Genomic DNA, 26,988 nt, shown 5'->3' on the forward strand with positions numbered 1-26,988 from the left:
TGAACAGAAATGTCATCTTGAAAAGGCAATTTTAAATAAAAATAGAACGGAGGCAACAACAGGCTGAATAATTGTACGGTTAGCTTACGCTACATGACACAACTGAGGACGTGCCTGGTATGTTAACATAACATATTAAAAGCTATTCAGATAACTATAGCATAAATAACATGAGAAGAAGTTAACCAAATCGCACGTGTCACTCCAAATAACTAAAATCCAGTGAAATCTTCACACTCGGTGTCACTTTCAAATAACTCTGTTAACTCCGGAGGTAGAAACTGCGGCACTTCCGCTTCTACGTCGCTTACGTCTGATTCAACACAGGCCTAGAGCGCCCTCTTGGGGTTTGGTGTGAAAATAACAGGTGTAATGATATATTGGTAAAAATGTGTAATAATTTCACACATAAGTCGTTCCAGAGTATAAGTCGCACCTCCGGCCAAACTATGAAAAAAACTGCGACTTATAGTCCGGAAAATACGGTAAAACACACAAAGACTGATGTTTAGTACTGCTAGTCATGCTAACGATAATAATAAAGCCGGTGTAAAGTGGGAACGTAGTAATTATGTGGTCGTGTTTCAAACACTAACACTCTGTTTCATACATGCATTGTGACATTGTCTCTGCTCCTGATAAAATGATCAGTACTGGAATAAATACTTTGATGCTGTTCTGACATCCCAAATGGCAAAAACTGTTATGAGAAGGTCAACACTACAAGAAAACAAACCTGTTTTGTATCTCCAGAATTCTTTGTGGCTAAAACAAGAAGGGCATGAGCGTCTCAAAATGGCACAAAAGATACAAGGAGCAAATTATTACAAGACAAAATTCAAGGTAACTCATCAAGACGGTGGAACACCAACCGACAACATTAGCTGGTCCCATCAAGTCTTTCTTTTGCATTATTATTTCCCTAATAAAACAAGAAAACCTCCAAATGTACAACTAAACGAAACCAAAGAAATGATCACGTCGCATTTACAAAAGATGCACATCAGAACGGACGGGAATATTATTCAAATAATCCCAACAGAAGTCGCTCCTGTATGTACACGCTCGCACAAACACTACACACCGTGGAGAGCCTAAGTTAGCTGTGAATAAATTAGCCCATCTCGTCTCCATCTCAGGCTCATGAATAAAAGATCTGGTGGCTGAAGAGGAACAGAAAACACATTTACTGAGAGGTAAAATGGAAAACAGAAGAGAAGGAGAGGATGAATACCTATGTATGACTGAGGTGTGTGTGTGTGTGTGTGTGTGTGGGCGCGCGCGTGTGTGTGCATGTGTGTGTGTGTGTGTGTGTAAGTGTGTGTGAATAGATCATCCCAAATAGCTGCTAACAGCATAACGCTCCTTAACAGGATTAGAAGAGGGATTAGCTAATAGCTGACAGAGAAAATGAACACTGGAGAGAGGAGGAGAAAAAGACAGAAGTGACGGACACATGATAAACAAGTGCAGAGGAGAAAAAAGAAAAACTAAAAACAGAAAGCAGAGATAATTTAGGCCCTGCAGCTCTAATATCCAATAGGTAAGAGGAGCTGATTTAACGCTCTAAGAGAATTGTTCAGACTCAAACCCAGAGGAAAAATTGCTCAGGTACGGGCCAGAACCAGCGAAGTGGTCAAACAAAGGCAGGATAAAGTTGCTTGTGCGGTAAATAACTTAGCGGCAGAAAATAGCGAGGTCCCGCTTCAGGTTTAAATGCAGTGAGGTATAAACTGAAGAAGTGTATGGATGGGGGGGGGGGGTGAATAGTTGAAAAGAGCAGGAGTATTAAACGAGTAAACAAGTTGTACCCTATGCGCGATGCGGTGACCCGTTCCCTTTTATCGGAATTATTTTCTCTTCAATTACAGCCTCCCTGTTCTGTTAATGACTGTAATTAATGAGGAAGCGAAAAATCCTATGCGCAGCTGCATATTACCACAGAACTGTGGCTATGCTGAATAATAAGGCGTCCTACAAATTAGATCTAATAGCAAAATTCAGGGCTTTGGTATTTAGGCTTAGTGTTGCAAGGATAAGAGAGCTAAAAGTTGGCATTTTACAAATACCCCCCAAAAAACTCTCGTAATTATAGTATTAGTGCATTTTTTTACCAAGTGCATTGTAAGTATCCTTTGATATCAGTAATGCTGGTAAAATGCACCTTTATTCACATTCCTTTGAAATCCACATTCAGAGGATGGTGGTGGAGTAGGCTGTAGGACCTTCTTTATAGACAGGAATCATCTCCTCACTCTTTCTGCCTCGTTTTAGTCCATTTCTGCTTGAACTCTGCTGGTCAGGACTTTGGTGAGAAAAGCAGGATCCGGTTAGCGGAGCCAAGCTATGAATGAAGGAAGTTATGTGAGTGAGTCCATTCGGCTGCTTCGTCATTCAGTGAGCGAAAGCGAGTCATTACAACGTCCTCCCAGACTTTCAGAGTGTTTATGCCAGATTCGAATCCGAGTCCTCCGTTTCAAAGACACCAACTTACACTGCTGCTGCAGAGAGGGACCTGAACAAAGGTTATAGTTTCAAACATTTCCCATCATACTACTTTTGGTTTAAAGATTAACCAGATTTCTCTGGCTGTTTGGAATAAAGAGTAATGCAGTGCTGCCTATCCCATAATCCTCGCTGTGTGCTGCCAGTCAGCTGGCTGAACAAACCTCCTACAAAGTATCCCTTGCTTGTAGCAAAGACAAAATTGGCTGTTAGGAATCTTTTCTGGTTGCAAAAGAAAAACACTGAGTGTCATGTTGGGGATTTTAATAGGGCGACACCTTTTGCTCTTAAGACAATACTCTGTCTGAAATAAAGCTGACAACAGCTGACTGCAAGCTTTACCTGAGCAGATATAATGACTCTGCTTGCTATGCTTGTGTTACGCTATGAAAAGGGAGCAGAACTGCAAAATGGGACAATTTTCTGAGCAATAACGACTTGGAATCCATTGCTAAATTTAGTAGTTGTTTACTGTTGACGATGTAAGAAAAACAAAATAATAATAAATTATTGTTATGGGTAACATTTATTGGAACCGTAAAACCAAATATGCTGGAGTGTTTTAGCAGAAGTAGGGAAAATTATGGCTTTTCTGTATTAAACAAAAGCAGTGGGATAACTTTTTCACATTTTTGCTTTAAATTTTAGTGTCAATAACACCGTACAGAAAAACCATGCCATGTCTACTTAAGGGATCGATACCTGAATTTATTTTTGCCTGGTCAAGAAAAATGCTTTTACGCAACATATTATGAGTCAAAAGATGTAATTTGATAATAACAATTGACTAACTGATTGCACAAGGCATTCTTTAGTAGGAATAAACAGCGAAATGGGAACAATCCAGGATTACTTTTCTGCCAATGGCACAAAGAGATGCGGAGTATTTGCTAAGCAGCAGCTCCTTCAGTGTGTGCAAGACAGGGTATATAAACAGAACAGCATGGCATACATGTAAGCCAAAACGCAGCCATTTATGTCAAATAAAGCAAAGAAAAGTCCCTCAATGAAGCCTTGTTTTCTTCGTAGGATTGTGCATGAGCTTGAGGTGCGTGTTTAGTCTCGTGCATGTCGAGGGTTTCTCACTGGGGAGAAAACTGTTGGGGGCGGGGCTTACAGTTCAAACTACGTAAACTGTTCTCACTCACTTTTTGAATTTGTGCAGAATCAGGTACAGTTTCTCATATCAACTTTTGTTAGATTGATCTCCTTTTATATTGTTGTATTATCTTTTGAGAGATGGCTGTCTCATTTCCTATTGCAACAAACGTCTTGGGTATGTGAAAGTAAATCTAAATGTGCCAGAGTATAAATAGTTTTGGGCTGTATGAAACATGTAAGGTGCAACATGGCTGTTTGTCATGCAGAAAACAATGGTTGCAATTAGTGATACTCCAATCGATCAGCCGCAGATCAAAATAGGATAACGGGATATGTTAACCACTGCCTTCTCCCTTGCTGTCACAAGACAGCGAAGGAGAGTTGAGCATTAAAAATCCTTGATGTAAATTTGTATAAATGACTTAAAAAAAGGCTGATACAATAATAATTTTAGAATATTTTTAACATATTATTTTGTATGTCTTGATATGTACAATATTTGGGATGTTTTGACCCTACAAGCTTTGGTTTCCTAGTAGATACAAACTAGCTCATAATGTATATATATTTTTTTATTATTATTAAGCCCTTTTTACAAACACTACCATGCATATCAGCCCTGGTACCTGGGACCTCGCCCCTCACACTGGCCAGGCCACACATACCCTTCTTCTCTACTCGCACTCACAAATCTTGACCTTCCATTCTCTCTATTAATTAGTTTAGAAATGATTACTAGGAGCGTTGATGCCCCTAGAATTGGATTCATTATCAGAAGAACAACCTCTCATTTGCTTCCACTGACCCTGAACCCAGAGGAGCACCTTAGCAAAGAGCCCTCTTGTTCTTTGCATTTAGACACAGCGGGTTAACACAAATTCTGTCAGGATTCAAAGCTGCTCCAGATCTAACAAAGTGTTGAAGTGCCTGGTGGAAGCTAATGAGAGTTAACAAGCTAAAATCAATTTTACACAGAGGGGCCACAGAGTGCCCGAGGACTTCATGCAGGTCTAGTTTACATTTTGTTAAAGAAAGAGGGGAAAAAAGGTGTCTGAACATCACAAGAACACAACTGTGTGTACAAGTGTTTCAGATTTTTGCCTCGGGGAAAGGAGGATAAAAAAAAACACAGCCATATTATCTGTTTTCCCATCCACTGAACAACATTAAATGATACAGAAAGCTCGCATTATTGTTTGTCACCCATAATAAGTCCTTTCAAATGATAATTTAAACCAGGCAGCGCAGTTTTATATGAGCCTAAATCACGAAGCTGGGTTGTTAGAGGAGAGTAGCTCATCCTAATTGATTAAGGTGTCGTAAACTCAGTCCCTTTCCCTAAATTAAATTCTGTAGCCAGGTACGTCCAGCTCTTCTCCAGCAGACATAAATCAGCTGCATAAACCTGCCTCCTCGACAGCAATAAGAAAGCACCACATGTGGGAAACACAGCTCTCTGTGTCAAATAGCTCAGGAAGGCTGGAAACATGGGTGTGCAAAACACATGACCGTTAGCCTGTAGCCCTCTATTAGCTTTAACTTCAGCTCTTAAATTTAAACAGATACAGAATGCACTATCACTACAAACTGACATCTGCAAATGTTATCTCACATGTGGTCCAAAGTGTTGAAGTTGTATTTAGGAGATTATAGTTTAGAAAACGTACTATTATCACGACAGTCACTGTACTTGATAGAGCCTAGCAAGTCAGTGTGCGGATACTGTGGCTCAGGCAAAGTAAAACAACCCAAATTCATCAGAAATCCTAAAGCTGCGTTCTGATTGTTTTGGAAGTTGAAGCTCTGATCCGGGAACGACGCCACGGCGGGTTGAACTGGTTCTGGTCGCAAGTCGCAAAGCCAGCGGGATTTGCTGTTTGTTGTGGCGCTAACTATTGCTAGCGACAGGCTACAAGCCAATGCCGATGTATTTCTTTCAGTTTCATGAGCTCAAGCTCCAAAGGAACACGTTAACCAACAGAGTTATGTGCGTCACCGGTTTGATGAGATAGAAAGTATCAGAAATGATAAAAGAAGGTGTCTTCCAGCTACTTTCTGTTCGCTTTACATGTGCGTGAGCACTGCAACGTCACACTTTACCAATTTGAATTCCAACCTTAGGACCGGTTCTTGTTGTCTGAATAGGAAACTGTATTATATGACTTCAAGAGAGAACAAACTGCAAGATTCAATCTGTTGGACTTGATATTATAGTGAACTGAATGCAAAACCGAAAAGTTAAATAGGGTAGTATCTCTGAGCTTTTTCGGTAGAACTTTGTTTCCTAAGCCACCTACTGTGAATTTGAAAATATTGAATAACCTCACTTGCTGTGGAAGGAAGCCACTTCAAATTTCAAATAGTTTTACACTTTACATGTACAAATTTAAACGATCTGCAATAACCTAGAGGGACAAGTGTACGCACCCTTGAACTAATACTTTGTTTAAGCTAATTTTGATTAAGTTTCTGACTTCAGTATCATTCAGTTGAAACTGCGCCTCACTTTGTAGTTAATCTGTTTACTCTAAAATAGGTTTAGCTGGCCTAGAAGGGTTTTCATTTGCAAAGAAAGAAACAAATGTACTTGTAAAAATAACAGTCAGAAAAAAGGTTTAAAAAAAATCCATAAAAATTCCACAACATTACACTAATGTTAAACTGTGGTGGATTAATAATGGGAAAAACATGGGACAAGAATGACATTTCAAAAACTGGATGTTTTTCTAAAATTTTGGAAATGACAAAACAGAAACTGTTGCCTGTCAGCTTCATGCCGCCTCCCCGCCAAGATTCAACAAGTACTGATGTACTCTACATGATAGAATCATTTCCTGCCTTCCCCATACGTCTGGACTGAAGAGAAGGGTTGCAATACTGAATATTGAAGCCTTTTCTTCCATAGAAGACCTCCAGGCATGCCTAAAATATCCTAAAGTGATTTGGAAGCAAGTGGTCCGTTAAATAATCAAGATGCTGCGGGAGCATTTCACAAGGTAACTTTGGGCCAAAAATATGTTTGTATAATGCCAGTAGTAAAAGATGCTGATGGCAGCATCATACTGTATTTTTTTCCCTTCTCTTCAAACTGAACTGATGTTGCTCATGATGGATACATGATGGATGCTGCTAAAAACCAGTCAGCTCTAACACAAAACCTTCATGTTTCAGCCAGGGATCTAAAATAAAGAGGGATTTCATTTTTCATGATCCAACATCCGATGGTGAACGTCTTAAAATGGCAGAGCAGGAGTCTGGAATTCAAATCTGTGGGGTCTGCTAAAGGTGACTGCGGACAGGAGATGTTCTCTCCATCTAACAGATCTGGAGAAGACTTGAAAGGCAGACTGAGCAAATATTGTTCAATCAAGATGCAGCATTTTCACGAACTCCAGGCATGAAGACTTTGAAAACTGAAATCAAGTCAAACTGTGCTTCAAGAAAGTTGCTTCTACCTCAGCAGATTTGTGTTTTTCTAGCTGAATTGTACAGGATCTATGTCACACTGAATGTGGACAAGGCTTAAAAATGATCTGTCTCAATTCTTTATGTCACAGCTTCTTAACATTGTAGCAGGGTTGAGCATTCATTAAATATACATTATATGTGTTGGGAATAGAAAAAAAGGGCAAAAAAATTATGCCAGCAGTGGTTTAAAAAACATCTAATTTGTTTTATTTTGAGGTTGCCTTTTATTCTTACTTTATAAGGCTCTCCGAAGAGGTTAAATCCAGTTGAGAACAAGTCTTCATCTTGCTGGACCTCCTGGTTCCTCCTCTCCCACTCTCTCCTCTTCAGCGCGCTGCGCTCTGACTCAAGATGACTGCAAAGACATGGGAAGAGAAGCTCGTTAATGTGTCCTTTGTGTAATGACAATAACACATGCCAGAGTGAACACAGCAAATAAAAACAACAGGGTCAACGACGATGACGCGCTGGCTGGCACATCTTCAGGTTTCATTCAGACGTGGAAACAGGAGGAAAAAAAAAACAAAAAAAGACGAGACAAAAGGTCAGGCCTGGCAGGGGGCCCAACTCATTCTCAAAGCGAAAACGTGACGTTACAAAAGGTGACAATCTTCAATAATAGCTCATTGTGCTGTAAAAGGAGGGAAATTTAGCTTGTCCTGCCAGTCAGGCCTCCATCACTGTCGGTCAAAGCTAGAGTCGTGACTCCCGCAGAGTCATTTGACCTGTGAATAAATGCCAGGAGGGCTTTAATCAGTTGGAAAAAGTCGGATGTCAGTAGGTGTTAGGAGGGATTTTTTTAAATGAATATGAAAGGGGATTTTTTTTTTTTTTTTAGAGTTACATTGTTTGGGAATTTGAACAAAAGGTTTTGAGGGAGTCTGCAAACGCCTGAAGACCCTTTACAACCATGTAGCTGAGACACATATCTAAAGCTACAAACTAGTGTTTTTACCACAAAGACTGGATTAAACAAATAAGGAACTTTTAGGGGTACTTGAAGTTGGCGAGAGTTGGATATGTTAAGGCAATATGTCCAATTTTTAAGAGAAAAAAACTAACTATTATAGAGGGTAGTAGATCCCTGCTTACACAGCGTCTCTTTAACTTGCTCTGCGTTCTTGAACACCCCTTACATTGTGTTTTTAAAATTTTTTTACACTAAAGCAGGTTCGGAGCTAGACCAGAACTTCTGCTAGAGTGGATTATTTGCTGGTTCAATAGGACATGGGAAATAACTAAATTGGTTTTCAAGTCAGAGAATCTGTGCAACGTCTCTATGTCACTTAAAATGTCATTTATGGGGAAAGTTTGATCCTCTGTTTGTCCTGTTCTGAATTTCTTTGAACAACAGCCCAGGAAGACCTTTTTTTTATCCACAAACCATCTGTAATGATCCCATTATCTCAGCAAACAGATGTCCTAACATCACCACTCTGATTCATAAGAGTTGTCTGAAACAACAGCCAGTGTTTATAAAGGTTCTTTAAAATGCCAAACCAAACTTTTGGATCCCTGATTAGTGCTTATAAACAGCTCTGCAAAGTGAATTTAAAACCGTTGATATTAAAACCCTTAAGTGTTTATAAAAGATTCACAAAGAGCTCTGTAAACTCAGCTTGAAACAGCAGTTGTAAAGTTATAAAGTCCGCTGACCCAAGTGAACTTATGAGGTAAAATTAGAATAGCAGTAAGCTGACATACTGTGCGTCCGTTTTATTCACAAGCTAATATTCATGTGCCAAATTAGGCAGAATCAAGGTTAAATCAATTTGGGACACAAATATAGCTGGTTTTTGCTCTCAAGAAGCCGCACTCCATTAACTGTCTAAACACTGATTTGTTTGTGGTGCTAGAATCAGTGCTTTGCAGATGAAAAAAGAAATAATTGAATGACTAGTGGCGGGAGGGTCTGATTTGTGTATTTATAACACATAAATCAGAGTGACAGGTTTAGCAGTAAATTTATCACTGTCCAATCTGAGTTCAATGAAATTCTAATTTCCCAAGAATAGGCAGTAGTTAAGCAGTTAAACATGCTTAACTAATGAAATACTGATCATCATATTTGAACAACTACTGGTGTTATGTCTGTGTATGACAAATATATAGTTCACCTTAGATTTTATGTCTTAAGGACTATATGCTTGGCTTTTCTGATATAAACGCCGCTGCTTTCTTGTGATGAAAAAGAAAAAAAAACAATAACTTAAAGATATATGAAAGCGATAAATGCAAGGACTACTGGCAACATGAGAGAATGGCCTTCTGGGAACAGAGAAGGTGCTGAAAAGTTTCCTTACATAACCACATATTTTTAGCCAATAACTCCTTCCACTGCACAGGCACACATTCACCCTGTTCAGTCACCAGCCTCCACTGTGAAATTCATAAACTGCCACCAAAGTGAACCCCCCATAGTACAAAATAACGCGCAGGAGTACGTGACAACACAAGGCCGCGGCCCGCTGACCCGGGAAGGGGCCGCCTGTTTTATCACACCCACGGCTGGGAGACGAGACAGGCCGACTAATTAGGGATCAGCGCAATTAAAAGAGACTTTCTCTTTTCCTCTACGAGACCTCGCGTTCAACATTTAATCTATCAGCAAGATGTGCGTGGGAGGGAGGGAGGAGAAGAGAAGCAACGAGAGGATATAGAGAGAGGGGGAAAAAAAAAGACAAGAGACCCATGGGAGGGAAAAAGACCCAGTTTCAGGGCAGCAGACAGTTCCTTTAAAAGGAAAGAAAAATAACAGAATGATGAAAGACGGAGAAGAAAGGTGGGGAGAGGAAGGTGGAATGAGAAGACGAAGCAGAGGGAATTCCAGGCTACGTGATTGACAGCTGAGGTGTTTGGATGTGTGAGTTACAGCAGCGAACGTGGATGGGATCATTTTATGTGTGCCGGGTCGGCTGGTTGACATGTGCGTTATCTGTCAATGCAGAAAGATTAACTGACAGCGCTGTCACTGCTACAAACACACCCGTATACAGTACACACACACACACACACACACACACACACACACACCTCCACAGAGCCGCAGTCCCGTGAGACGGATCACTGTCTCTGAATCCGTCTGTCACACGCTAAACTTTCACATGGAGGGAATCAGGTCACATGTGGTAATTAACACATCTACGATTTATACCCCGCTGCTGCAGGAGCAGAAAATGCTGCTTTGTGCTGCATCTACAGGTTAGCACGCTCCTCGGGCTTTTCCTCCGAACGGACCTTATTTTATTTCACTACACAGAGTGATTTAAAGCAAAACAATGGCCATATGTTTGTGCAAAAATTAGCAAAAAAAAAAACAGATATTTGAACTTGTTATAAGTGCTGTCTTATCACCGGAAAGGGTTGGGTTCATTGAATCTGGTTGGTTTCATGTTAAAGACTGAGCATTAAACTACAGTCCATACATTTTCAACAGGACTGAGATCGGGGCCATCCCAAAAGCTTAGGTTTAGCCTTCTTTAGTCATTCCAGAACCATTTTAGATATGGGTTTGAGGCTATTTTCCTGCCGGATAGAACTTATAAGGTGTGCAGGATTTGGGTATACATAACTAGATCCTGCACACCTTGCAGTTCGTTTGGTTATAAAACACAAGGAGCAAGAACTGAAGATGTTAAAATGTTCATTTGGAGTGACTAAAATGGATATATATATTTATATTGTAATGGTATATGATGTTATATCAGAGGAAGGTTCAGGTGAAGCAACTTGGAGACAACGTACAGTGTGTGTGTGTGTGTGTGTGTGACAGGGCTGAACATGTCCAGAACACGTACAATGAAGGGATGTTGGTACTGGAGTTGCCTGGGAGGAGGACAAAAGAAGGACCAAAGTTCATGGATTTACTGAAGGAATATATGTAGAGAGTTGGTTAGAGTGAGATGCAGTGACTGAGCATCTGAAAGAAGAGTATTTTCTGTTTTGTTGCGTTTAGACCTGCAAATAATGTAGTTTTGTTAAATTACTCAAAATGAATCGATTTGGATTAGGAAAAATCTATTGTTTGCACTGAAGTAGGCAATAACATCAATATAGTTATCTATTTTTGTTGCACCAAAACTGCTGAGGCTGGCTCCCAACTGCTAAATTTACTCTTTGAAGCCACCTTGCTAAACGTCATTCATTTAAGAGCGAAACTGTCCAAGCCAGCTTTAAACGTGTGAAGAAGAAAGGCACGAAGCATTAACCAAGACCCCCCTTTTTTACAGCCATAAGCTCTGTAGGATGATGTTTGCTTTGCTGCCATGGCTGTTCATTACTGCTGCAACCAGCAGGTCTTAGCACTAATGCCAAATGAAGACTGGAAATATTTGTTTCCCTGGGGGAGAAAAGCAAGTTGCACAGTTTAATCAGGCCATAATGAAGCGGTAACACAAGCTTTGTTCAGGGCTCTCACTTCACGGGACACAAAGGATCTACTGCCAACATCCGAGGATCCCCTAAGAAGTCCGGAGTCCCGACTGGTCAAAGCTGTTTTAGTACCATGAAGGTGACCCTGTCTTTATACGGTTGTTGCAAACAATGTTCGATAATTATTCTCTGTGGATAATAATTAATGTGCCAAAATGTTGGGGGACTTTCTGAATTTCTCTCATTTCAAGTTTTAGTCAATAATGTAACTTTGTTGGGATGTAGTTGTTTTGGTTTTGATATAAATTCTTTTTATTGTAGTGAAGACACATTTCAGAGATTAAAATGAAGAAGGAAGGAAAGATGTGATGGGCCTGTAGATACATGGGACGGGATGGGTTGGGATTATTAGCAGGAGTGATATCAGCGGCAGGCGTACTGTCAATGTTGATATTTTCTGTGAATGAAAATGTAGCGACGGCAGCTTTCTTTCCTACCACTCAGCTCTCCCCTCTCTCTCTCTCTCTCTCTCCTCTCTCTCTCTCTCTCTCTATCTGTGTGTGTGTGTCCTGAAGTAATGCTGATAGTCAGAGTAAGCTCTGGGAATTTAATCTCAGCAGGCCTATGCTGTGCTCCCCTGATAACTAAATGCACACAGCCACACATACACACACACGGGCAGACGTCTCTAACCGAGCCTCGTTCTTGCTTTCATTTATTTCCACTGCACAGAAAGCCAGCGCTGCACACTCGCTTTGTTGGTAGTGCCCCTAAGCAAGGCACTAATCCTTTAAGTTAGCAGATCATGGTTAATGGGCAACTGTCCAGCTAAAATGAGGATTATGCTCCCTGATTAATTAAAACTATTACATGGGCTATCGGGTGTAAAATAAACTATGTGCGGCTGTAAGAAGCATCTGAATACATTTCATGCTGACTAAAGCTAACATGTTTGCTACTGAGCCAACATCACACTTTAGAGTTTAGGTTCATGAAGTGCGTTGGAGCTTTTTTTTTTTTACAGCTTTTGTTTGGAGGAATTTTGGGGGGAATTTAATGCAATAAAATAACACAAAGCAGGATATAATTATGGAGTGGAAGGAAAATGATTCATAGATTTCACAGTTTTAACAACCAAAAACCTGAATGTATTTGATCAGGAATGTTACACAATTTTAAAGTGGAAACTAAATGATACATGGTTTTACGTAGATAAGAACCCTCTTCCATTTTGTCCTCTTCTCCTGTCATACTTCAGAGTAAAGTCCAGTGAAACCTTCAGAAGGGACCTAATTGGGTAGAGTCTACCTGTGTGCAATTAAGTCTCAGTTTATGATAGATGGGCAGACTTGCAGCTAGAATTGCAACAGTGGTCCTGCACAGCACCAAAACAGACAGGCAGGGCCGGATTATCCATAAGGAGGGCCAGTGGGCCAGTGCCCACCAACCATGGGGGGGGGGGCACCACATGACACATGCTTTAAAAATATATTTTTCATAAATTGTTACATTATTTACTTGAAATTGTTGAAAGACCATGCATTATTCGTTTTGTGAACACTGATGTCACAATAATAATAAATGATAAATCAAGATTTTTTTGATTTCAACATTTTAAAATGAGATATTTGAATATTGCTCACTGCTCATATGCCTACATGTAGTTGTGTAAGTTAGTAAATAGTAAATTACATTACAGAAATCCCCTTGATTATGTCGGATGTTTTTGACTGGAGGACAGCACGGGAAAGGGACGGGGGGGGGAGGGGGGCTTTGAGGTATAGTGCACAGGGGCACCACATTGACTTAATACGGGCCTGCAGACAGGATTGATTAACATTGCACACCACAATGTTTGAAATGTTCACTTGTTAAAAAAAGAGAAAACCATGAATCATTTTGGTTCCAGTTCACAGCTGTGCACTATAAGGTGTCGGTCATTTGTTAAATCCCGGTAAAATACAATGGAGTTCATGGTTTTAACAGGACAAAACGTGAAAAAGTTTAAGGGGGTACGCTGCTTTTACAAGGGGCTGTATATTGGATTTATTCATGCTGTCCGGCTTCAGAATTCTAAGTTTAATGTCAGTAAAAAAAAAAAGATTTTCCTAATAAACTGCACAGGAGCTGAAACTTGGAGCCGGTCGATAATTTGACTTGAACACGTCCTGTCATCGGCAGGAAGAACGTTTTCAGCCTGTGGATGTCATCAGGAGACTTTCTGGAGATGCTTCATTGAAAATCTACTTGAGCCTGACTCAAACTGCCTCCGCGTCTTGTGGGAATAACTGTCGGGGCCGTTCAAGGCAGCCATTTGGAAATACATTCTAACTCATCTGAAGACATCAGGACATGAAGATCAAAGCTGGCTGCACACTTTGGTCGTTCACGATCAGCCTTTTACTCTAGTCAGCTACGGCATACCGCTGTGGATCTAAGCCTTCCTTACCAGACAAAAAAAACATCTGTTTTAATTAAAAGAAACAAAGGATGCAGATTTCTGACCTGTCGCGTTAGTTATTGTGCCTCAGTTAAGACCATGAACGCTTCTTGCTTGTGGCACAAGGTCACTGGGATGTTTGCTGAATTACCTGTTTTCACAGTAATGCTTGGAATCCTAAATTAGAACCAGACATGTCCTAGTTAAAGGCAAAATGCACTACTTAATCCGCCTAAAGAAGCAAACAGTCATCAAACAGGGCTTGTCCCTGAGAGGATTGGTGCCACCACTTTGAGATTACACCGACAGTTTCTCCAGGTATCGCAGGTCATCACTGGTGCAGATGCGGCGCCAGTGCGGTGAATCAGTTTGCCAGCTGCCATTTTGAGTCATGACATCTGTATTCATGGTGCTCAGAGTCCCTGCTGAATCCGTCAAACCTGCTTCAGTTTGACTGGGGCGCGTGGTTTGAATGCACTCCTTTGTTTAGCTGCTTTTTATCAGCTTGTCTGAGCACTGCATCATCTCATGTAGAGTTTACCAAAAAGAGTTAGCACGACGCCTATCCTCGACAAACACTTAGGGCCTGATTGTCAAAGACTCCAAAAATAATGGCCGCTAAATTGCGTTGAACTGTGAAAGCAAAAAGTGGGCGTGTCGCACCTGATCATCAAAGATCAACACCGATTTGGTCCGCCCCATTTTAATGAGTACACTGCATCTAACCAGAATCCGTTAAAGTAACAGGAAGATACAATCCTTCACATAATAAAACCATTTTCATTGAATGGCGAGTTTCTGCTGTTTAACGCTGCTCAGGTCGGCCATTAGTGGCGGCGCGCTCAGTCCCAACGGCTCAGGCTAACCCTGCATCTGAGCTATGTAATTTAGTAGTATGTACCTTGTATGTATAATGACAAATAAAGTACTTTCCTTTCCTAGAGTCAATAATATTTATTCTTTAAAATAAAGAAAAAAAAGGTTGTTTTGTTCTGCAAAACAGAAGAATTTTTTTTTATTTTATGTCTCACTTTAATAAGAAAAGACATTTCAGATATTTCTGTTTATCATTATTCTAGCGGTTCGTGCATCGGTGACAGGGGTCATGTCAAATGTGACAGCTGAGCAGAGTTTCTCTAGCTCCTGTTGAATGAAAACCTCCCTGCAGTTGTTGGAGGTAATAATGATAACTATTTAAAAGAAAATAATAACATAAATAGGTTTGTCCACAGTTTACCACACGTCTCCCCCATTGACCGCTGGAGATAGGCACCAGCTTCCCTGCACGGATAAGCGGGTATAGATAATGGATGGATGGAAGTTACAGAACCCTTATTGGAACAATAAGGAAGGGAGTTTTGGATAATTTGTGGACCCACACGTCCCAGAATAACACACAGACCTGCACAGCGCCATTCCCTGTTCTCAGCGCCTCCAGTCTGTCCAGCATGGTGAAATAGTTTTTTCCCCGGTGTTTACCGGCCTACAGGCTATTCTTAGGTTAATATTCAGCTTTGTTTATTTACAAGCGTGCCACAATGTTTAGGATCAGGTTTGGAATTTTTTTGCCTTGGTGCATGAAGTTTGAAGCTTAATACCGCGACTCTCCTCCGCCCCCACACTTTTCCCCACTAAAATGATTAGACTGTTGTTACTCTAACAGTCCAAGTATGTTCGCATGCAGAGAGACATTCTGCCCTCCTTCTGTCATTATACCGATGCCTCCTTTCTGGCCACAAGGACCGTATGAATTGTATGCGTGCAAGTTGGCACCTGACTTTCAGAGGTACTAAATATAGAGGCAAAAACTGCGGTAACTCTCAGTTTCAGCTTTGGAAAATCACTTTGTGGGTATTACGTATTTACATCTGCTTATCCCCTCCCATAAATTTCCGCGATTTGGTCATTAGCATGTGATCTACATGTTCATGAAGGCACCTACGTAAAAAAGTTTGTTCTTACTGTTCTGCTCATTTTTGCTTTGCTCCTGGTTTGACGACCAGCTTTGTACAAACTAATCACGTTGTACCTGTTTTAATACGCACAAACCTTTTGAAAATCAGGCCTTTGGTCTTCGTAGAACCTTTTGATGCAGTTGCACGTCCTTTGGATTATGTCTCAGTTTGCACATCTAGGGTAATATGTTCCCCTCTGTAAAATAGCCCGGTGTATCCCAGGTCATTTTGGATGTTTCGTGTCCTCCATCTGCCTTTCCTCCTTAAGAATGTAAATACAAGAAATCACGGGATTTTGTGTTGCTGGTGCGTGATTATTCGCGGGGTCTATGATATCACTTCCTCTATAAACATGGTGTCCTCCGCGCTCCAGTCTGTGCTGTGTGGGAGGTTCAGTTCTGAGCTGCCGCAGGCGCCTCTACCATAAACGTTGACGCTGGGTTTGCATAAGGAAAAAGAGGGATCTGGCCAGCTCATAAAACGCATAGCACTGTGTTTGATGGCGAGCTGCCCAAGGGTCTCCAGCCTGGAGTGTTTTTGGAGCTTCTGCTCCGTCCTACAGTGAGGTAGGAGGAGCTGCAGCCTGCTCATTCACCTATACCACAATCTCACACACACTGATTTGCTCTCAGCTTTGGGACTTTGAACTTCAGTTCAACTGCATGGACAACACAAATTGCCTTTTAGGCAACAATAAGTTGAACTTGGGGCTGGAACTGATGTCCTGTGGACTATGGGACTTTTTCCTCATGTGCAATATTCAATACATCTATCACCTTTTGCACCACAACTCTGTCTTGTGTTTTAAATTCAGTTTCCAATATCCCTGTGTGAGTTGACACCTAATCTGTTGGGTTAGCCCAGATAATTATATTAAATTTATGATATGCAGATACTCCATCATAACTAGAGGGGTTACACCAGACTCAGTCAGATTTGATGCAAAGCATCAAAGTCTTACGAAAGATAATCAATTGGATACGTATCTGGACTTTGACTAGGCCATTGTGACACACAAATATGCTTTGATCTCTAACAAATTATTATAGATGATTGGATCTAGGGCTGAACGTTTAGGGTTATTGTCCTGCTGGAAGGGGAACCTCTGCCTGAGCCTCGGGTCTTTTGCAGTTTCCTTTCATGACTGCCCTGCATCCATCTTCTAACGAACCTCCAGCAGCTCCTCCATCCTTGCTAAAAGAAAAGTACTGCCACAGCATGATGCTGTCCCTACCACGTTGCACTGTGGGGAAGGTGTGCTCAGGGCAGGCTGACGTGAGACGCTAGCTTTGCACCACACACGGCGTTCTGCATGCGGTCACATATTGGTCACGTCTGACCCAAACACCTTGTTTAAGGTTGGCTGCGTCCCATGCATGACTTTTAAACTGAACTTCTTATGGCTTTTGGGATAGCGGAAACAAATGGGTCAGCTTCGATAGACGTGTAAACAAAGTGCAGAACAAATATCTGGAGTTACAGCAGTGCAAAAAAAAAAAAAAAAAAAACCTTCTTAATTAGGGCTCTCCTGTCATTAGCTGAAAAACAAACAAACTGTTAGATGCCCCAGCTGCCTTCCAAAGAGATTAATACAGATTTATTAGCTGCCATTAGACTCATAATGTCTCTGCTGAATTATTTAGGGCAGGAGTGCTTGCTGACTGTAAATCCAACGTTACATCCTTTATTCATTTATTCACTATTTCATTGATTTTAAATCAGCCTTAGCACACCGTAGGTATTTATTAAGAAGGATTAACCTCTTACGTAATCATCTGCTCTTGGTGGTGAATTCCCTTACGCCAAGTAAGTGTCCCTTCAGAAAACAAGCGTCTCACCCTACAACCCCCAGTTCCAGGATTCCTGGATCGGCCAAGTCCAACCCTGGAAATGTAAGATTTGTTCGGCTTTGCTTTGGGCACCACATAAAAAAAAAAGAAAAGAAAGTTGAGCGCAGTTTTTTTTTTCTTTCTTCTCTTCTGGCAGAAAGTGTAAAATCCCCCTTGTCACCAAGACACAATGGGGCTTTGTTCACCCTCACAAGACGGTGGAGCGCAACGGTGAACCCAACCAGAGTTCCTGTTTGTGTTTTCCTCCAAAAGTCGGACCCGCGCTCTCACCGACGACAACCCTGACGGTAATCAAGTCGCTGCGGTGATTTGTAATTAAATAATTGGCCTCGCTCATCCGGCGATGAAACGCAGCCTTGTGATGACACCTTCGGCTCGTTTAGCTCTCCTGAAAAGGTCTTTCGTATTTTCCACTCTTTGCCTTTTTCTTTAACCTCTATTTAACCAGGCGGCTCAATTAGGAGCCAACCCTTCGGTGCTTTTCGTGTGTGTGTGTGCGCTCAGGAGACGACGGGCGGACGGAGGGGGTAGAACGGGAGTTTTTTGGAATGACAGGGAGAAGTGAGGGGGATAATGAGGGGAGGAGGAAGAGGAGGAGAGCGGGGAAGGAGAGAGGAATAACTGTCAGGCGGCAGACAAAAGCTTTGTTTGAAGTGTCAGTTCAACGGTGCGCTCTGTGCGTGCGCGCACGGGTTTCTCAGGCTGGTGCGGGTTCGCTCAGATGGCATTAGACATGAGAGAAATATCAGCAGGCTTTCCTGGATAGACAGAGGAGGAGAAGAAGAAGAAGAAGAAGAAAAAAAAGAAGGAGAAGATGTAGAATGCCATCTGTGGGAAAATATGACGCTTTCATGTTTCCATATTTGGACGGAAAAGGAGAAAGGAGGATATCAGAAATCCCTGTTTTGTGCGCCTGTGTTTGTTTGACAGTGGAGCAGGTATTATAATGAGACGCAGCCTTCAAACACATTGTTACCTTCCGGCTTTGTTTCCGCGCACATCACACAAACTCGTGTGTCTGACACTGATGGATAGAAAGCAGAGTGACAGTGAGAACAGAACAGCAACAACAGAGCGGCCCGCAGCTTGTTTGTGTTTTTTTTCTTAGGGAGTGCACTGATACACCTAGATTCAGTTCAAAGGCATGTAAAGAACTTCGCTCGCCTATATGTTCATTTACTTTGCATCACTCTCTGCTTTCTCTGCCGATTTCTCTAATGGCTTTTATGTTGATGAAACAGCAATGAAACACTTGAGGAGCTGCGTAAATAAAAGGTGGAAATTGGGGAGCAATGTGGCTGGCAAGTTGGACATCTGTGAAATGTGGGCATTAAAAAAAAAACATAAAAATAGTTTTCAGACTCCATACATGAAGAAAACGTCCTTGTTTTTTTGTTTTTTGTTTTTTTTCAGGATTTCTATTTTGAACTAGTTCAACAGGTACGTTGCACCAATTTCTTTTTTCATCCCACATATTTTGGCTGGGTCATATTTGTTAACTTTTATAATATTATGTTACATTACAACCCCAAGTTTTACTGTATTCTAATTAGATCGTATGTTATAGATCAACCCAAAGCAGCGAATGATTAAGAAAAACATTGCATGGTTGGGATTGGACGGATGAAATAGCTTTAAAATGTCATCAAGCTATTTTGCCGTATTTGTTGCATGAAGGACAAAAGCGACAGCAGAAAGCCATTTTAATGCACATACAGCCAGGCCACACAAATACTTTAAGAAAAAAAATATGCTACAGTAAGCAGTGTGACCAAACCTCTATGCGGCACACAACAAATCTGTTTTCATTATACTCAGATTCACTGACGCTCTGCTCCTGCTCAAACAGGAGAAAAATTGTTCAAACATAAGTTTGTTATTTCCCAGACACCAATAAAATAGTTGTTCATCTCAAAAGAATGTGTTTTTTTTTTTCATCCCTGGGCTAGGACTTTAACGGCTTAATTTCCATTAATTATTTACAGAGCAAATAACACATCAACTAAATTAACGCATCTAACCTCACTGTGGGATGTTAAAGCCATACACCATCTGAGCTCGTGTTTGAATGAGTCTTTAAATAAAGGCGAGGCATAATGAACTACCTATATCCTATATGCTGCAACACATCCAGCAAGTATCCTCGTGAAAGTCTTAATTCTCCATAAGCTTCACTGGCTCCACATTACCTACAGCATGTATTGCAAAGTTGCTCTAATCCCCCACCAGAGTATTCACAGCACTGCTCCAGAATACCTGAAGGACCTCCTCACATCCCACTCATCCATCCGCTCCCTTCGTTCACACAACGCCAACCTCCTCCATCCGCCTCGCACTTCGTTACAGACAATGGGTGGCCGGGCCTTCTTCGCAGCTGCCCCTCGCCTTGGGAACCCCCTCCTCGACCACCTGAGAGCTCAACGTACACTTGCTGTTTTCTTTTAAAGCTATAAAGACTTTCCTTGTTAAACAAATTTTCATCCGATACATGAGCTTTTAGTTTATTGTTTTATCCTGTAGTACTTTGAGATCTTTTTTTAGAAAATGAAAAGTGATTCACAAATAAAATTACAGCAGTAAGAATTACACAGCAGTGGGCATATTGCACACATTCATATCCTAAATGTGAGACACTGTCCAGCTCTGAAAGGAAATAGAGAGGAACCTTACAACACGTAGCCTGAGCTACAACAAAGGGGTTAGATCAAAGCTTATGCATGTGTTAGAATGGCCTAGTCAAAGTCCAGAGCTAAATCCAATTGGCAAATCTCTGCTGTTCTCCATCCCACTTGACTGATACTAATGCTTGATACTAATCTTGCCAATAATAAAACGGTGACCAAATGTGAAACAGGAATACTATTGTAAATTGCTGTACTTGCTAAATAGTGCTAAATAAAAGTGCTGTATAATCTGTGCCGGATGTATCATCATCCCCTGTCTGGGTGTCTCTGAAGTCTCCTTTTCACAGGCAGTGACTATTTCTGCACAGCTTCTGCAATGTGTTAGAAACACACACACACACACCTGAAACAGCGTGTGTGCCTTGGAGTTATCTCTATTAGAGTTGGTATTATTCTGATTATGGCAGGTACTCCACGATGGCTTTTGGAGCCCGGTGAAACAAAAGGGACCAGAGAGAGAGCGGGCTAGTGAAGTGTGTGCTACAACAAAAACTGGCCTCTTAGGCACATTTCTGAGAGCAAACAGTTTTGAGTTGACTCATTGTCAGAGCAAACACACACTCGAGTGATTCCCACAATCTCATTCCACTCTCTGACCGTCAAGTCCCAATATTCAATGTCCACAGCGGCCACTCGCAGCTCTCAGCCCAAACCGTGGTCTTCTGGCTATTAAATGTCATTAAAAACACGAACATGCGAGGATGTGAGATGATTTCACATTTCTGGTGTTAAAAATAGAGAGAATTTTGAGAAGTTTTGTCCTCGATACTCTCACCAGTGATAATGACCTAATCTTCTGAGAGTGTGCAGCATTGCCAAAAATGTGTGATAATTCACAGCTAAGCTGTGAAGATTCATACTGTTTGCATTAATATTCTAACATGTGCTGCCTTTAGTAATAAGTGCAGCTGATTCACAAGCGAGGAGTGGGAGAGGAAACTAAATGGCTTTGTAAAAACCAACAATGGATGAAAGTTTGTTCTCCAACACTGTAAAGTTTGCTGATTGGATCACAGCACTGCCTTTCAATAAAGCCCGGTGAACTCTAAAGTTCTGCTTTGTCTGTATGGAAATGATAAAAACATTTATCAGAGGAATTATTAAAACAGTTTTCATCCTCCTTTAAACTTCCTATATTTTGTCATGTTGCAACCACAAACCTTAAAGAGTTTGTTTATATTTTATGTGATAGAGCAAGTTCTGTGTGCAGCTTTGAGCGGTCTGTTCCAGCTTTGCCCGTCTAGAGACTGACCTTTCTGTCTATTCTCAGCGGAAAATCCCTCAGAGCATCTGTGAACAGCACTTATTGAGTTTTGCCAAAGATTTTTTTTTAACGGATTTAGTTACTGTCAGGATGCAGCTTATTGGCTGCATGCTGAGCCTCTCTCTCTCTCTCTTGTTCCTGCGCAGCCTGATCAGTTTCACCTGGCAGGCTGCAATTAACCCACAACTGCTTCCACCTGTTCCCACTGCTTTATCAGACTCACCTCTTTCGGTTCCCGTCGCCGGTCCATAGCGTTCACTCCCGCTCAGTCCCTGCCAGTTTTTCTTGTCAGCTCCGTTTGTACCCGTCAGCCTGAAGACTCCGTTCACCTGGTCTTGTTTCAGTCAGCCCATAGACTTTCCGACAGTTTTGTTTCCTCCAGTATTCACTTCAGACGTTCAGACCTCCACCGTTCGGCTCAGACGCTCAGACCTCCACCGCTCGGCTCAGACGTTCAGACCTCCACCGCTCGGCTCGGACGTTCAGCCCTCCACTTCGGCTCGGACATCCTGTGCTCCACTACTCGGCTCTGAGGTTCTGCTCGCCTCTGCTCAGCTCTGATGTTCTGCTCGCCACTGCTCGGCTCTGACGTTCTGCTCGCCTCTGATGATCTGCTCGGCTCTGACGTTCTGCTCGCCTCTGCTCGGCTCTGATGCTCTGCTCGGCTCAGATGCTCTGCTCGCCTCTGCTCGGCTCTGACGTTCTGCTCGCCTCTGCTCGGCTCTGATGCTCTGCTCGGCTCAGATGCTCTGCTCGCCTCTGCTCGGCTCTGATGATCTGCTCGCCACTGCTCGGCTCTGACGTTCTGCTCGCCACGGCTCGGCTCCGATGTTCTGCTCGCCTCTGCTCGGCTCAGATGTCCTGCTCTCCAGTGCTCGGCTCCAGAGTTCCTCCCGGTCAGTCTCTCCACACTCCTCCTGCCAGCCAGCTTCTACACCCTTCACCTCCGTCCGTTGAAAGACTCTGGTCTCATCCTCCATCTTCCAAACTATTCAATAAAACTCACTCATAAGAACTGACTCTGTGTGTGCGTGCTGTGTCCGGGTTCATCCCAGAAAAATATATCATAACATTATGGACCGGCCCAGGGATGAACCCGAGCACGCACAGAGCCTGGTGTAGAAGCTGGTAGGATCTGCCTCGCCTCCGGTTCGTCTCGCCTGGGTCGCAAAGTTGCGACGCCACGCTTCTGGATTCATCTTGCCTGGGTCGCTGAGTTGCGACGCCACGTTTCCGTCTCGTCTCGCCTGGGTCGCAAGTTGCGACGCCACGTTTCTGTCTCGTCTCGCCTGGGTCGCAGAGTTGCGACGCCCCGCCTCTGACTCTGTTTTCCTGGTCCGCCTTCCCCGCTGCTCAGCATTAAGGACGGCGCTCCTCGCCGTCGCTGCCCAGCGCTAACTTTTGCTTCTGCCCAGCATATTCAGACTTTGCTGCCCAGCGCCTTCTGGTTTTTGTTTGGAGTTATTTTTTGGTGTTGTGTTCTAGATCTGCTTTAGTTTCTAGTCTTTTTGTATATTTTTTATTGTTTTAGAAGAATTATTTCCGCCTTCTGTTCTTTGTTTTGGCTCAACCTTAGTTTTTGCTTTACTTAGGATTTTTTTTAGATTTATGTTGCTTTTGAGTATTGTGTTTTATTTTGTTTTTGTCCGGGTTTTTGTGTCCCAGGTTTATTCTAGTCATTCGGTTTTTTTTTTAGTAGTCTAGTTTTTGGTTTTCTTAGTCAGCTAGTTCGGGTTTTTGTTCTCTGTCTTCTTGTTTTAGCCATAGCCCTGATTTAGTGTTCTAGGTTCGCCTTAGTCTTCTGAGTTTTGTTTTTGAGTTCCAGTTTTTTTTTTACTTTAGACTTCTTGTTTGCTTTCTGTACAGATTTCTAGCTCTAGTTATCTAGTTTTTCATTAGTTTAGTCGTACTTGCCCTCATCTCCCTGTTCTGTTTCGTTTCATAGTTTTGCTTTAGCGTTTGGTTCCTTTCCTAGTTGTCAGTCTTGTTTGTAGATCCGGTTTCAGCCCTGTAGTTTCGTTAGCTCTGTAGTCCCTGTCTTGACCCTGTAGTCCCTGTCTTGACCCTGTAGTCCCTGTCTAGCCCCTGTAATTCCAGTCTAGCCTTTGTAGTTTCTGTCCTAGCCCTGTAGTTCTAGTCTTGTTCTGTATTTGTTTTTTCTTTTAGTTTTGTTTGTCTTTATTTTTCCCCCTTTAGTATTTAGGTGTCTGGGTTCCTGCGCTGTATGGGGTCCTGCGTTGGATGGAGTCCAGCGCTCTTAAAAGTCCCTGCGCTTTCTAGGTCCCTACACCCTTCTCCTGTTTTCGTTGTATGTTTTGCTCGGTTTGGGTTAGTTTAGTTCCCTTCAGTAGTTGTTTTGTTCTGTCTTGTCCTAGTGTATCTGTGTTGTTCCCTTGTTTAGGCGCATGCAGGTCGCCGCCAGAGCCCTCCGGCGCACCCATGTCGCCGGCTGAGCCCTCTGGTGCGCCAGACTGTCGCTGCCCTGCGCATGCAGGTTGCCGCCAGAGCCCGCCGGCGCTCCTATGTCGCCGGCTGAGCCCTCTGGTGCGCCAGCCTGTCGCTACCCAGTGCACGCAGGTCGCCGCCAGAGCCCTCCGGTGCTTAAGTCGCTGTCTGTGCCCTCTGGCGCGCCTGGCCTGTTACTGCCTAGCTCACCCTCTTGTTGTTGTTCCCTTGTTTAGGCGCTGCCAGAGCCCTCCGGCGCCCCTATGTCGCCGGCTGAGCCCTCTGGTGCGCCAACCTGTCGCTGCCCAGCGCACGCAGGTCGCCGCCAGAGCCCTCCGGTGCTTAAGTCGCTGTCTGTGCCCTCTGGCGCGCTTGGCCTGTTGCTGCCTAGCTCACCCTCTAGTTCCCTGGTGTTTAGGTCTTGTTTTCCTGGCGTTTAGATTTAGTGTTCCCCGGCGTGTTAGGACGCCCTCTGATTCTCGGTTCCCCAGCGTGTTAGGACGCCCTCTGATTCTCGGTTTCCCGGCGTGTTAGGACGCCCTCTGATTCGTGGTTCCCCGGCGTGTTAGGACGCCCTCTTTTCTCGGTTCCTCGGCGTGTTAGTACGTCCTCCGTTCTTGTTCCCTGGTGTTTTAGATATTCCTGTTTCCCTTGCGCCCCGGCATTCTTCTTCCTGGCGCCCCGGCGTTCTCTTCCCCAAGCCCCGGTGTTTCCCTCACGCCCCGGCGGGTTTTCCCCTTGGCGTTTTGTACGCCCGTTCTTTTCCTTTGGCGTTAAGTACGTCCATTCTTCCCTCTTGGCGTTTTCGTACGCCTATATTTTCCCCGTGACGCTGTCATGCGTCCGTTTCGCCTCGGCGTTTCCCTCACGCCCCGGCGATCTCGCCCCTTGGGCCCCTGCGCTCCTCTCACGCTTCGGCGTTGTTTCTCCTTGGCGTTTCCACACGCCCGTTCCTTGCCCTTGGCGTTTCCATACGCCCGTTCCTTCCCCTTGGCGTTTCCATACGCCCGTTCCTTCCCTTTTGGCGTTTCCATACGCCCGATCCTTCCCTTTTTGGCGTTTCCATACGCCCGATCCTTCCCTTTTGGCGTTGTGTTGCGCCCGTTCCTTCCCTTTGGCGCTGTGTTGCGCCCGTTCCATCCCTTTGGCGCTGTGTTGCGCCCGTTCCTTCCCTTTGGCGCTGTGTTGCGCTCGCTCTTTCCCCAGCGCTGTCAAGTACTCGCTTTTTCCCCGGCGCAGTCAAGCGTTCGTGTCTTTCCCTGATGTGCCGTCCCCTGATTGTGCTTTGGCACATCAGTGTTCTCTAGCTCCTTGGTTCCCCCGTGTTCTTTGGCTCCTTGATTCCCCGCTGTTCTCTAGTTCCTTGGTTCCCCGCTGTTCTCTAGCTCCTTGGTTCCCCGTGTTCTCTGGCCCCTTTGGTTCCCCGTGTTCTCTGGCCCCTTTGGTTCCCCGTATTCTCTGGCCCCTTTTGTGTTTGCAGGCTCTTTGGTCCCTCAGTGTTCGGTTTCGACTCTTGCCCGCCTTCCTGGGCCCCCTCCACCCGCCCGGCGTGGGGATTCTGGGCCGTCCGGTGTCCGGCCTTGGGGGGGGGGGTACTGTCAGGATGCAGCTTATTGGCTGCATGCTGAGCCTCTCTCTCTCTCTCTTGTTCCTGCGCAGCCTGATCAGTTTCACCTGGCAGGCTGCAATTAACCCACAACTGCTTCCACCTGTTCCCACTGCTTTATCAGACTCACCTCTTTCGGTTCCCGTCGCCGGTCCATAGCGTTCACTCCCGCTCAGTCCCTGCCAGTTTTTCTTGTCAGCTCCGTTTGTACCCGTCAGCCTGAAGACTCCGTTCACCTGGTCTTGTTTCAGTCAGCCCATAGACTTTCCGACAGTTTTGTTTCCTCCAGTATTCACTTCAGACGTTCAGACCTCCACCGTTCGGCTCAGACGCTCAGACCTCCACCGCTCGGCTCAGACGTTCAGACCTCCACCGCTCGGCTCGGACGTTCAGCCCTCCACTTCGGCTCGGACATCCTGTGCTCCACTACTCGGCTCTGAGGTTCTGCTCGCCTCTGCTCAGCTCTGATGTTCTGCTCGCCACTGCTCGGCTCTGACGTTCTGCTCGCCTCTGATGATCTGCTCGGCTCTGACGTTCTGCTCGCCTCTGCTCGGCTCTGATGCTCTGCTCGGCTCAGATGCTCTGCTCGCCTCTGCTCGGCTCTGATGATCTGCTCGCCACTGCTCGGCTCTGACGTTCTGCTCGCCTCTGCTCGGCTCTGATGCTCTGCTCGGCTCAGATGCTCTGCTCGCCTCTGCTCGGCTCTGATGATCTGCTCGCCACTGCTCGGCTCTGACGTTCTGCTCGCCACGGCTCGGCTCCGATGTTCTGCTCGCCTCTGCTCGGCTCAGATGTCCTGCTCTCCAGTGCTCGGCTCCAGAGTTCCTCCCGGTCAGTCTCTCCACACTCCTCCTGCCAGCCAGCTTCTACACCCTTCACCTCCGTCCGTTGAAAGACTCTGGTCTCATCCTCCATCTTCCAAACTATTCAATAAAACTCACTCATAAGAACTGACTCTGTGTGTGCGTGCTGTGTCCGGGTTCATCCCAGAAAAATATATCATAACAGTTACGAGTCGTTATCCTGTTGGAAGGTGAACCTCCGCCCCAGTCTCAAGTCTTTTGCAGCCTCAAGCATGTTTTCTTCCAGAATTGTCCTCTATTTTCATCTCCATCCATCTTTCCATCAACCTTACCTAACTTCCTTGTCCCTGCTGAAGAAAAAACATCCCCAGAGCCACCGCCATGTTTCACTGGGGTTTCCCTGTGGGCTCAGGAAGATGTGTAGTGTTAGTTTTGCATGTACAACTAATATTAAAATTTTGATCCCATGAGATCAGAGGAGCTTCTTCCACATGTT

At 43.8% G+C, this 26,988-nt stretch overlaps 1 protein-coding gene across 1 annotated transcript in view; it reads right to left on the reverse strand.

Moving 5' to 3' along the window:
- Window positions 1-26,988, reverse strand: part of aff2 (AF4/FMR2 family, member 2) — a 231,770-nt gene that overhangs the window by 151,339 nt on the left and 53,443 nt on the right. Inside the window, exon 2 of the mRNA XM_012864607.3 lies at window positions 7,309-7,429. Within this exon, the coding sequence (XP_012720061.2) occupies window positions 7,309-7,429 (121 nt within the window). The remainder of the gene's footprint in view (window positions 1-7,308; window positions 7,430-26,988) is intronic.

The sequence above is a fragment of the Fundulus heteroclitus genome, chromosome 23, assembly GCF_011125445.2.
Source record: "Fundulus heteroclitus isolate FHET01 chromosome 23, MU-UCD_Fhet_4.1, whole genome shotgun sequence".
NCBI classification, from domain to species: Eukaryota; Metazoa; Chordata; class Actinopteri; order Cyprinodontiformes; family Fundulidae; genus Fundulus; species Fundulus heteroclitus.